The sequence below is a fragment of the Pseudorca crassidens genome, chromosome 15 (assembly GCF_039906515.1).
Source record: "Pseudorca crassidens isolate mPseCra1 chromosome 15, mPseCra1.hap1, whole genome shotgun sequence".
NCBI lineage: Eukaryota > Metazoa > Chordata > Mammalia > Artiodactyla > Delphinidae > Pseudorca > Pseudorca crassidens.
This window is the reverse complement of record NC_090310.1, coordinates 40442917-40456515: the sequence shown is the minus strand read 5'-3', so window position 1 is coordinate 40456515 and position 13599 is coordinate 40442917. Positions and strand designations below refer to the sequence as shown.

Sequence of the window (13599 nt, the reverse complement as noted above, 5' to 3'; positions counted from 1 at the left end):
TACTGACAAACACCCCGGATCGGGTGCCCCAAGGAGCCCTGGGCTCCCCTGCTTTCCACCTCCCCCGCTATCACTCGGTCTAGCCCTCACGTCCTCACCACCCCTGGTAGGGAACGGGGTTTGCCGGCTTCCTATACAGACTCCACTGTCCTTTCTTTTTCCTGGTGGTACAATTCTCACGCCCTCCTCCAGGGCTCGGCAGTCCCACGGGCGGGTGGGACCGACTCCACCCCAACCCCTGCTCCCCTGGGCCCCAAGCCTCTTGGTGGTGGAGATAAACTATAAGAATCAAAGCATGTGTGTTAATTAGGCAACAAGCAGAAGGCAATACACCAAAGTGTGGAAAGGAAAGACTGTCTCCCCAACTAAACATGGTGTCTCAATCCTTCTTTCATTCCCGTCAGCAACTGTGTTAGGAAACACACCTTAATCACGCCGGAAATGAAGAAATACTCACTGACTGATTAATATATCTTTATAACTAAACGGAAGTGCTTTCACATGTTACTTGGGGGATACTAAAAAAGAAAGCAACGGAGAAAGAAAATGGAGTAAGAAGACGTAAGAAGTGAGGAATGTGTTCTGGAAACAGAACTGCTGTCAGGAGACCAGCCTGTTCTCACCTCCGCCGCGGCGCCAGCGCCGTTTCCCAAGTCTTAATTTCTGACTGGCTGGCAGCGTGGAGGGAATGCCCATCGGCTTGCTTGGGACCAAGAGTTCATAAGAACCCCTGCAATCAGAAGGCTTAGGACTTTTAAAGGGTGAGAGCGAGGTTATCTGCCTTCATCTTTAGAACCTATCCCTTGCACACAGAAGGTGCTCAATCAACGTGTAAAGGAACAGGAGAGCGGCTGTAGTCAGAGATGTCTATAAGGGATGAGCTGAAGACACAGGAAGCTCCTGAAGGCATCAGTGGGAACAGCAGCTGGTCGGTCACCCAGCCTTAAGTCTAGGACCACTACTGACGACCTGGCACCTGTGGCCAAGTGGCTAGCAGAGTGGCTGTTAATACGCTGAAAACAGTTTAAAGTTATAAAATGCCTGTTAGTATTAGAAAAACCATTTCTTTCTAGGGCATTAAAGAATGCTGAAACACAATTTACATCTTTTCAGGACATTTGAAATCACTTCTAATATACAGACATCAGGAAGTCAAGTCAGTTGTTAAAGCAATGTACTAAAGGTAAAAAATGTACAATAGACAAAAAAGAGAATATATCCATGAATATAACACTCAGTTAAAGGATTTTCTCCTGAGGAGCCATTCCTTTCCTTAGGGCATGAACCTCTTTGAGAAAGAAATGCATGCCGCCCTGAACACCATCCACAGCCATCCTAGGGATCCACAGACCTGGCGTAAGGTTCACTGGGCCACATTATCTCAGTGAAAAAACTCTAGTCGCAAACTTAGCAGTATTTACTAGTGACTCTAACATAACTCTGAAAGGACAGTGTGAATATAAAAAGCTTACTGACGAAAAGTAAACTGATCTTGCCTGACAACTCAGAAAGCAATAAATCATAGTGATTTAAAAGGACCACCTGAAAAACAGTATGGAGGTTTCTCAAAAAACTAAAAACAGAACTACCATATGACCCAGCAATTCTACTCTCCTGGGTATATATCCGTAAAAAACAAAAACACTAAATCGAAAAGACACATGCACCCCAATTTTCATAGCGGCATTACTTATAATTGCCAAGATATGGAAGCAACCTAAGTGTCCATCAACAGATGAATGGATAAAGAAAATATGGTAGATATATAAATGGAATACTACTCAGCCATAAAAAAGAATGAAAATTTGCCATCTGCAACAACATGGATGGACCTAGAGGGTATTCTGCTAAGTGAAATAAGTCAGACAAAGACAAATACTGTATGATATCACTTACATGTGGAATCTGAAAAATATAACTAGTGATGTAACAAAAAACAAGCAGACTCACAGGTATAGAGAACAAACGAGTGGTCTGTGGAGTGGGGGGCAGTGTATATACAGGTGGGGGAGTGGGAGGTACAAACTACTGGCTCAAGGATGTGTTGTACAACATGAGAAAAGTAACCTTTAAAAAGTGTATAGGACTTCCCTGGTGGCGCAGTGGTTGAGAGTCAGCCTGCTGATGCAGGGGACACGGGCTTGTGCCCCAGTCCGGGAAGATCCCACATGCCGCGGAGCGGCTGGGCCCGTGATCCATGGCCGCTGAGCCTGCGCGTCCAGAGCCTGTGCTCCGCAACGGGAGAGGCCACAACAGTGAGAGGCCCACGTACCACAAAAAAAAACAAAAAAGAAAAACAGTGTATAAAAATTAGGGAATTCCCTGGTGGTTAGGACTCCACGCTTTCACTGCCGAGGGCACAGGTTCAATCCCTGATCGGGGAATTAAGATCTCGCAAGCCTTGCAGCATGGCCAAAAAAAAAAAAAAAAAAAAAAAGCTGCATAAAAATTAAAAAAAATAAAAGAACAACCTGACATTTACATATAGCAAGTAATATTAAAATTACTAAATATACAAATACCAGGGCTTCCCTGGTGGCACAGTGGTTGAGAGTCCGCCTGCCAATGCAGGGGACGTGGGTTCGTGCCCCGGTCCGGGAAGATCCTGCATGCCGTGGAGTGGCTGCACCCGTGAGCCATGGCCGCTGAGCCTGTGTGCCCGGAGCCTGTGCTCCGCAACGGGAGAGGCCACAGCAGTGAGAGGCCCGCGTACCACAAAAATAAATAAATAAATAAATAAATATACAAATACCACCTTTTTCCCGGGTCCTGAAAAGAAATTTTATTCACTAGCATAAAAGCCACTATACTCATTATAATAAACTGGGTTTTCTAAGCCCAAATTCTTTTTTCAAATGTCATAAAATTAATAAATTAGTAAAAAATGATAGTAAGAAAGAAATTAACTTCATCTTACCTCACCAAGATAAATGACAATTTGGAAGAATGTGTCCATCAGCAAAATTCTGTCAGCTAGAATGCTGCTACTGTCCAAGAGCACAGGCTGAAGCAAAAGGGAGAGACGGCATGGGTCTTCCCTCGGTGTCCACACGGCCACCCGCCAACCCCACACCCAGCCGGGAGGGTCTCATCTTCGTGCCAAATTCCCACATTCTGCTCCCTGACTAGGCAGTTCTAGATTCCAACTTTGTAGAAAACACAGGCTCCAAATAATCCCTCATCAACTAGGAAGTGAGATGAATGTTATTATCTTTCGCTCTAGGAACCAGAAATAATTCCAAATTTTCTCAGTTTTGTGCTAGAAATATATTCTATCAGAGATACATTTCTCTCAAATCTACTGCTGTAGATGACAGAGAACTCCAATGCCTACATGAAAAAGAACATCCTTTAATACAAATTTTAAAGTTTCCTACAAAATACATTTGACTATGACTTTTATTTCAATAAGAAAAGTAACTTAAACTTACATTCATTAAGCAAAATTTGAAAATTTCTACTCAAGAACAACAAATATTGAAATTTTGGTTTATTTCCTTATAGTTTTTAATTCTTACAGGCTTTAAAAAAGTCATAATTTAGAAAAGTTTCTACTTTTTTATTTAACATAAGGATTTATTTTATTATGTTACATAAACTTTGTGAATATTTCTTAGATTACTTAATTTTCCTGCTATTGAACATTTAAATTGTTTTCTAATTATACACGTCCTATGACTTTTTCCTATGCACATTTTTTTAATACTCAGAAATAATGTTAAATTACTATAAAGACTCAAAGTTTTCTTTTTTACAGTTTGGCTCTAAGAGTAAACGTGCTAGAAAAAAGTCTGTATTAGGTGATTCCAACTGTGGGAGAAGCACTCACAGTGGCCCTTACCTCTGGCGGCCCGTGGAAGGAATAGGAGTAGAGGATGGGCTGGATCATGATGAGGGACTGGGTTAGGTCCTGTCGGGCAAAGTGGTGTCGATAATACGACGACTCATCAGGGCTGTTGTTGAAGACTTGAAGAAACGGAGACCTCCTCAGATGGAACATGAACTGCATTTACAGAGAAAAAGACAAATGCACACAGCTGTCACCTTCCTAGACACCCAGAGAGCAGACCTGCCCCCGCCCTGGAAACAGGAGAACCCAGCCCTTAGGAACAAGGCCTCTGGGTTCAATGAACCAGAGTGGAATGGCAGCCCCGGGGGCCAGGGAGGAGGGAGGGGAGAGCTGCTGTTTAATGGTACAGAGTTCAGTTTCATGAGATGAGAAAGTTCTCGAGATTCCCTGCTCAACAATCAGACATACGTAACACTACACCACACTGCACACTTAAACGGTTAAGGTGGTCAATTTTATGTTATCGGGTTTTCACTACACTTAGAAATAAACATAATTTTTAGAAAAAGAGGAGGCCCTCTGGGCATGTCAAAGCTTCTGCATGAAAGAGGCAAGGCAAAGCACTGCTTTCTGGAGTCACCGGGCCAGGTCGCAGAGCAGAGTTTCTGCTCTGAAGAGGTCACAGTCCAGTGCGGAAAAGGCGCATTCAGGGCCCCAGCGCAGGAAAGTCCTGGCATGATGGGGTGGGGGTGGAGGTGCAGCAGGAGCGTCCCCAAAGCCACTGGGGCCTAAAAGACGTGCGAGAAGAAGTCAGAGGCAGCGGAGGGACGCCAGGCACAGTGACAGCACAGGAGAGGGCAGAGTGCTGAGACAGAGGCAGAGCGCTGGGAGTGAGGAGCTCAAGGGAGAAAAGGCCAGGAGTCACCACTGCAGACAGAGATGCATTCCTTCCAGCCCCCAAGGAGCAGGGGGGGAGAGCAGCTGTTAGCTCACGCTAAAAAGCTGCCAGAAGATGAAAATGACCTGCCTTGAGAAGTACAAAGCTTCCTGAGAGGGACTTCCCTGGTGGCACAGTGGTTAAGAATCCGCCTGCCAATGCAGGGGACACAGGTTGATCCCTGGTCCAGGAAGATCCCACATGCTGCAGAGCAACTAAGCCCGTGCTCCACAACTACCGAGCCCGCGCGCCTAGAGCCTGTGCTCCACAACAAGAGAAGCCACTGTAATGAGAAGCCCGCGCACCGCAACGAAGAGTAACCCCCGCTCGCCGCAACTAGAGAAAGCCCGTGTACAGCTCTGAAGACCCAACGCAGACAAAAATAAAACAAACAAAGCTTCCTGAGAAGCTTTTAAATATAATGAATTGTAGGTTCCTAAATTATGACCCAGGCTGATACTCGGCACATCCTACGTACAGGGCACAGAGCGCTGGACAAGAATGATCGAGTCCCCCTGACAAGCCACGAGGAAAGCTCTCTTACCACCCCTAGTTCACAGGCAAGGAGACTGAGGGGCTGGCAACTTGCCCAACACCCCTCGCCACTGAGCGGTAGGGCCAGCCTCTGCTCCAGGCTGCCTGGCTCTGGACCTCTATGCTAGACGCTTCAACAGAAAGAATCTAAGAAATCATCTAAATTTGGTGGTTTTCAAACTGCCCTCCGAGCCTTAGCGGATCCTCGGGGCCCAGGGGTGCGGGTCACCACGTCTGTCTGCTCTCTGTGCTGGCTGTTGAGAGGCTCCTCTTGAAGAAAAGATTCCCCGGCTTTAGAAAGACTGCATGCCACTTCCCAGACCAACTCCATCCTTCTGAAGAGGTTCGGGACCTCATCCAAGACCGGCAGCAACACAGCCAGCAATGGAACCCGGTTCAGCCCTGACCCTGGCCGGGCCCGGCCTCTTTCCACAGCACTGTCCAGCCTCAACTGCTCGGGCACAGGACAGACAGGCACACGGCGGGGACTGCAGAGCCCTACTCTGGGCTGAGCGTCCAGTGAGGAGACCTCTGAAGCCCCCCTCCCTTAGCCCTGAGTCCAAGCTGTACAAGTTCATGACTGAGGCCTGCGTCCACTTGCCAAATCGAGTATTCAAAAAGGTAATACCTGATGGAGTACCAAAGTCCTAACAAGTTCACTTAAGATTGAGAGTTTGCTTCTTCCTACTTATTCCTCATTAAGGCATCCTTGAGGGAGGAGGGGAAAAAGGTTGAGTCTGCCTCCAGTTCTGGGGAAGCTGCGCCTGTGAGGGCCCCGACCCGCACACCCCAGGCCCAGCTGTGGAGCTGGCTCCTGGCCGCCAAGCCAAACGGGTGCCTGGCCCGCGGCGGACCCGGGGTCAGCCAGCCTCACCCCTGAAGCAGAGCTGAGCCCCAGCTGTCACACTTACAGACGAGGGTAGAGGCTCAGAAAAGGCAGCACCCAGACCCCCGGCTGTGGTGCCTCGCTCCACCACCCCCTCCCGGCTCTGAACGGTTCCACACACCTGGTCCCCGTCATGCACGGGTCTTCACAGTCACGACGCAGCACAGCCACTACAGACACGTCAACAACGTCTACCATGGTAACTGCGGTCTCATTTTGCTGCGTTCATGTTCACGGGTGACCGTCCACCCAGAACTTCTACAAATCAGAGGTCGTGTTGTGGCCTCAAAGCAACAATCCTGTTTTGCCTTCTCCCCAAAGTCTGTGCACCTGCTCTCTGCGTGTCACCTGCGTCTTCCGTGGGGCTCAGGCACTGTCTGGCCTTGAACTGAACGACCTCATCACCTCCAAATGGAGTCTCAAAACACACAGAGTCCTGACTTGACCCTGAGAGCAGCGAGTTTTATTTCTATCACTTTCTTCTTTAGTTATTTTAAAAAACATGTATTACTTACCTGAGGATATAGAGAGAAGGAATCTGATAACCTAAAAGATGCGGGGTCTTCTTTGGTATATTGTCCAAACTTCTGACACTATTGAGAGAAAATAGAAAAAAAAAAAACACAAAAAACCTAAGTGAGTGTCACCTGAGAACTCCCTGGAGTAGGAGGGCCATGCCCCACTCTCAGCTCCGCCCCTGCCTGCCCGAGTTCCAGCCCAGCCCCCCCCAACACCCAGGGGATGTTAAATGCAGATCTGGGGGCAGAGGTGCTGAAGGCCCCACGTTCTAAGCAGCTTCCAGGCGATGCCGGCTGAGGCTGCTCCAACAGCGAGGGGCTGGAGAAGCCTTCTCAGGCGCCTGTTCCATAAGAAAATCCTCCAGGACTCTGACATCCTAGCAGTTACAGACAGGCCTAATGTTCTATTATTCTACAACTTCATTTTCTTCCTCCTCTCACAGGCAAATCTCTGAACATTTTCTCTTCCTGCCTTTATTTCCTCTTCATGTCATACTTCATTTCACCAGGGAGGCAGATGCCCACCATCTAAAGAGAGCTCATCTCTGGGAGTGACCCTCTTCCGACCGCATCCTTGCACAGACCTCACCTTCCTCAACTCCCTGCCACCATGAGCCATGGGACTCCCCGAACTTCCTGACCCCTCCTTCAGCCGCTGCAGCAGTGCCTTCCTACATCCTGTCACCTCTCCGACTGATTTTCTTTGCCTCATCCGACAGCCCTACCTCCTCCTGACGACAGTGGGTTCCTCCGAGGTTAGTTCCTGGCCCTCTGCTCCCATCCTCCTTGCCTTGGCTACACACGACATGACGGCCAGGCCACAGTCACCCAAATCCCTCCCCCACATGCAGTGCTGACTTCCGACCCGAGCTCCTGTCAGGACCTATCCTAACTACAGGGTGGCTTTCCTTGGACATGCAAGTTCACATTCAAAATAAATTAAACTAGTACATTAGAAAAGGGGATTTCCCTCCCTCCCCTCTCACAGCTGCTCTCCTTTCCTGTTTCCCACTGCTCCATCATTCTTGCAGTTGCCCACACTTAAAACTTGAGTTAGCGTTGATGTTTTTCTTTTTTTCTTTTTTCCGGTACGCGGGTCTCTCTCACTGTTGTGGCCTCTCCCGTTGCAGAACACAGGCTCCGGATGCGCAGGCTCAGCGGCCATGGCTCACGGGCCCAGCTGCTCCGCGGCATGTGGGATCTTCCCAGACCGGGTCATGAACCCGTGTCCCCTGCATCGGCAGGTGGACTCTCAACCACTGCGCCACCAGGGAAGCCCAATGTTTTTCATTTTTGATTCCACGTATAGTTCGACCAAGTTTGGTCAATTCTTCTCTCGGCACACAGCCTGATTCCAAAGCTTCTCTCCCCTCCAACTGTACCACCGCCACCTTGGTCTCAGCTCCCTGGAGCCGGTGAAATCCTCCGCTGGCCTCCGTAACAGCAGCCCTTTCGCCCTCCGATTTACCTTATACAGGGACGGTGAATGCAGTGTGAACACAGCGTCATGCTGCTCTCAAGTCCCCGCCTAAGAACCACACTTAACCCTTCCCCTCTAACACCCAGGCAGAGACTTCACTTTACAGTCAAGGCACTGCTCAAGCAACCTGCACCTGCACTGCTGCTCCCCCACCGTAGTCACTGGTCACCTGTGACAGCAGCCTCTCCAGGGTCCCCAGCATGAACTGAATGCCCAGCTCCACCCCACAGGCTTGTGGGTGCTGGGTCCTCCACCTGGCAAGCCTTGCCTTCTACTCCCTTTAAAAAGACTTGACTCAAGGCTCACTTCCCACCAGAAGCCTTCGCCAACCACTTGGACTCTCTGCTCAATTTCAAATTACGTTTGCAATGCTGACATTCCCTGAAAAAATGATTCTGTGGGACAGCAAGGGCACACATAGGGCTAAACAAAGTTAAATAAGTTTTGTTACTGTGCTTTTCAGGACCTTTGATCACTAACACGTGCTGTGAATTTACAAACTGTAAGATCATAAGGTATCTCAATTATTGATTTATTGCTTCGTGTCTCCAAACTTACCCTTTTCGCCGGCTGTGAGATGGATCTGGGGCCCTTAAATATTTTTCCCCTGCCAGGGCACTACGTTAGGCTTGGTCAGCGGATGGTTGCAGCGTCTTCACGCAGCACTGGCGCCTGCAGCCCCCCAGCCCCGTGCGCCCCTGCTGAGACGCCTCCTGGTGAACGGTTTTCTCGGTGCCACAGAGGGTGAATTTCTACTAAGTTCCTCCAGCAGGCACCACGGCAACGTCTCTGCTCTAAGAGACCCAACGAGCCATGGCCCTGCCCCACGTGGGGCTCCATCAGCCCTGGGAGGATGCGGGTCTTACTGGGGTGCTCTACCTCAGCCTGGAAGTAGCACCCCTCAGATATACTATCCTGTATCCTTCAGACTTCTCTTTACCTCTTACTAGCCAATCCCTCATTATTCTAATCCTCTGTTGTGACACTAATTCTTTATATAACACTCCCCCCGTTTAAACTACCGCGTGGCTTCTCTCTCCTGATTAGACCCAGAATGACACATCAGGCATCTCCTCACAGTCACTGGGCCATGGACCCCTACTTCCCCCCAAACCCTCCAAGATCTAGAGGGAAAACAGAGAACCACAGGATACACAGGGACTCATCTAAGTCAACCCACACACACTCAGATTTGTACCATTACCTAAACGGCCTGTGTGTGGTGTTTCTTCCCAACTGTAACATGAGCCCTTGGGGGAGATGCATATTTAACACTTCTTTTACATCATTCTCAGAACGCCTGGTGTTTGGCATGAGGTAAGCCACTGATAAAATTCTTATTTACTGTCTGTATAAAATAATAGGTTTAAACAACAGTTTTCTCAAAAGTAGACCAGAGACCAAGATTGAACGTAGTGCCACTGTCCCCAGCTTACCAGTCGGATGAGCTGTCGGTCCAGCCACCGGAGCACATCCGGCCCCTCCTCCGACTCCGCTCGGAACACTCCCAGCCGCGCCATCAGGACCGCTGCAGCCTCCTGGTCAAATGCTGCTTCGATGTGTTTGAGCTGACTCTGTGCATCTGCCCAACTGACCATTCCAGAGTGAGTGCTGTGCTTGCATGCGGGAGAGGCCTGAGAGCCAGCTCTCCAATAAGACACAGACATGGATACATGACAAAGGTGTGTGTGTGTGTGTGTGTGCGCGCGCGCGCACACATAATCTGTTCCTGTATTTTTACACACACACACACACACACACACACACACACACAATGGAATATTACTCAGCCATGAAAAAGAATGCAATTCTGCCGTTTGCAACAACATGAATGGACATGGAGAATATTATGCTTAGTAAAATAAGTCAGACAGAGAAAGACAAGTACTAAATACTCTGTGTTACCACTTATATGTGGAATCTAAAAAATGAAACAAACGAATATAACAAAACAGAAACAGACTCACAAATATAGAGAACAAATTAGTGGTTACCAGTGGGGAGAGGGAAGGGGAGAGGGGCATAAGAGGTAAAAACTACTACGTATAAAATAAATAAGTTAAAAGAATATACTGTACAGCATAGAGAATATAGCCAACATTTTGTAATAACTTTAAATGGAGTATAAACTATAAAAGTTTCAAACCACTATATGATACACCTAAAACTAATATAATATTGTAAATCAACTATACTTCCAAAAAACTTTTTTTTCAAAATAAAATAAAATAAAATGAATGAGGTAGAGGCTTTTATGCACTGACATGGAAGGTGTCCTTGACACATTCTTGCGAAAATCTTATGAATATCTTCACATAAGCCATCATGTATATAATATACACACGTCTATAACTGCATAGAAATGGGATTGTGAAGTTACATGTCACATGTCAGTACAGTGATAGCATTTTACCTCTGGGGAGAGTGGGAGAAACCCATTCTTTACATACTTATGTGCTGCCTGAATCTTTTATAAGGAGGGTATATTTATGGGTCACTTATTTCATAAATAATGAAAAATGACTTTTAATGAACTTATTCCTACTGAAAGGAGAGTATTCTAAGCCGGCAGTGCCTCCTCCTCGTCCTGCTCTGATCAAATGAGCCAGTGAGGGCTGGTGAGAACCATTCACTCAGCGGAATCACAGAGATAAACTACTAGATGTTAGACTCTCTCTCCATAGCAAAAAGCCAGAGGTTCAGCGGAGAGGAAGCCGGGGCCACTCACTTGCGGGCGATGGTAGTCACGCGGATGCGCCGCTGGGTGCTGGAGTGCTGATAGTGCGTGACGAACTGGATGGCGCCGCGGCCCCCCTGCGGGATCGGGGCGTTGTGCTGCAGGATGAGAGGCCAGCACCCATTACTGTCACCACATGACCCCACACAAGCGGTCACAGAGCCTGTGCACTCGTCCTAAGACAACTGACATGGCGGTGACCGCAAGATTCTTGATGCGTTCTGAATGGTCCACTTAAATTCGGGGCATTTCACTGTTTGCAACTTTTACCTCAAAAAAGAGAACCATATGGAAATAAATACTGAACGTGAGTTGATATACACGTTGAAGGGTTTAGGGATGAAAGACACTGGTGACTGCAATTTGCTTCGAAATGCATCCAAACACAATGAATTGGGGAATGGCTAGATGTGTAACAAATCAAACAGAGCAAAATGTTAGTTAGAGAACCTGAGTGGTTGACACTTGGGTATTCACTGTACAAATTCTACTTATCATTCTATACATTTGAATTTTAAAAAATAAAATACTGGGGAAAAACTGACACACTCAAAAATTCACCAACATTATGATGGCTGGCAAAAGCCATTCCTCTTCTGATGACCTTATCAGTTCAACAACAAATTGACAAAAGCAGTTTGCTGTCTGACTCTGACCATACCCTGGAAGGAATAAAAAAGATGATGTCAGACTAAGATCAGGCTAAACACAAGCCCAAAGTAGCATCACTTTGTGGAGAAAGAAACCGGAGGCCACCAGTCTGTAACAAATCAGAAAACACAACATTGAGACGCAACTATTCATGAAAAAATGCAGCCCACCTGATTGACTACTTCAAAGTAGATGCCGAGCGTAGACGTGGGATCCAGGCCACAGATTTTCCACTGACTCGTGCCACCAACACCAAGCTCCTAGGGGAGAGAAGAGGGATTAAAAAGAAATGAAACAAAAAAGATGCTCCTGTGATTACCTGCTGATGAAAAGCACTGACTCTGAGAAGGGGAGGTCCCTTAGAATATCTCATTCCAAATGAAAATTTAAATTTCGGGACTTCCCTGGTGTTCCTGTGGGTAGGACTCTGCACTTTCACTGCAGGGGGCGCAGGTCCCATCCCTGGTCGGGGAACTAAGATCCCGCATGCCACGCAGTGCGGCCAAAAAAAGAAAAAAAAAATATTTTTTTTAAAATTTCACTGAAAAAAGTACAATTACAGACCAGAATAAAGTTTAACATTTATTACAGTACTTTACAATTAGTCTTTTTATACGGGCACTCTGGTCAGTTTTCATTACGTCGTTGAGCTTTATCCACACACACACACACACACACACACACACACACGCACACACAATACATAACACTGATGTCAACTGAGAGAATCAGGTCAGGGATGGGGATGAAGTAAATACTTGAAAAGAAAAAGAATTACCTGCTTAGCTTGAAAGATTTATGTACTTCTTCCACCATTATTAGAACAAGAAATAATTACAGAACTTTAGCTGTTAAATATTAATTTTTAACCCAATTCCTTTATGCAAAAGCTACATATAAATTCTTGGTAAGACAACTGAGATTTTAATCATGTGAAGGCTGCTTTGTGTTGACTAGTTGAATGACTCCCAGCAATAAATAAGAAGTTCACTTGGGCTTCCCTGGTGGTGCAGTGGTTGGGAGTCCGCCTGCCGATGCAGGGGACACGGGTTCATGCCCCGGTCCTGGAAGATCCCACATGCCGTGGAGCGGCTGAGCCCGTGAGCCATGGCCACTGAGCCTGCGCATCTGGAGCCTGTGCTCCGCCAACGGGAGAGGCCACAGCAGTGAGAGGCCCGCGTACCGCCAAAAAAAAAAAAAAAGTTCACTAAAACATGAAGGGTATCACTGTTTTAAGCATGACATCTAGAAGAAAAGTCTGCAGGTGTCAAATACCTAGAACCATTAACCAAGAAGATCACTAGACTCTGAAACATACATTTGATCATTCTGGAGACAGCAAATACTATACATTTTAACACCTCATTATAATATGGGACACCATCCTTAGAAAGTAACACAATCATGCATCAGAGAGTCACGATACATACCTCTTCTGTTACTCTGAATCCACCCAAACTGTACAGTGTCAGCTGAGTACAGCTGACACCAGTCTGGTCTCTCTACAAAGCCATGCCAGGAGCCCATGTCCCTGGCCACAGAACCAGCAATCTCAGGAAGGTGATGGTCAGAGGGGAAAGGGAAGAGTCACAGCTCTACAGTGCAGGCTGGGGAGGACACCCTGCGTTTCACAAGTCTTTCCCAAGCAAGATCGTGAGACGAATGGATTCCTAGGTGTTCACCTTCCCTTTCAGGGCCTTTTCTAAAAGAGGCACATAACATCTGCTGGACAGTTGAAGGCTGCACCCACAGACAATGGCAAGGAAGTAAAAGGAGCCTGTCTGCCCCCCTTTCTTGCCTTGCTAATCCCTTCTCTCAAATCTCTCTCCACACCTTTTGACTCCATTTTTAATATGAAACCTGTTAAAATTTCAAATCAAGGGGATTCAGAGCATGTCACCCAAAATATGCCAGGCTGGCATAAAGATTATTTTAAGCTGTAGGTAATTATTAAAAAGAAGACATAAGGGGCTTCCCTGGTGGCGCAGTGGTTGGGAGTCCGTCTGCCGATGCAGGGGACACGGGTTCATGCCCCGGTCCGGGAAGATCCCACATGCCACGGAGCA

The 13599-nt window shown here is 47.2% G+C and overlaps 1 protein-coding gene across 4 annotated transcripts in view; it reads right to left on the bottom strand.

Moving 5' to 3' along the window:
• Positions 1–13599, bottom strand: part of SEC23B (SEC23 homolog B, COPII coat complex component) — a 39935-nt gene that overhangs the window by 8884 nt on the left and 17452 nt on the right. For all 4 annotated transcript variants that reach the window (XM_067707326.1, XM_067707327.1, XM_067707325.1 and 1 more), the window contains 6 exons: positions 11704–11793; positions 10874–10980; positions 9582–9735; positions 6663–6740; positions 3842–4003; positions 2918–3004 (listed from right to left, as the gene is read on the bottom strand). In XM_067707326.1, coding sequence (XP_067563427.1) covers positions 2918–3004; positions 3842–4003; positions 6663–6740; positions 9582–9735; positions 10874–10980; positions 11704–11793 — 678 coding nt within the window. The remainder of the gene's footprint in view (positions 1–2917; positions 3005–3841; positions 4004–6662; positions 6741–9581; positions 9736–10873; positions 10981–11703; positions 11794–13599) is intronic.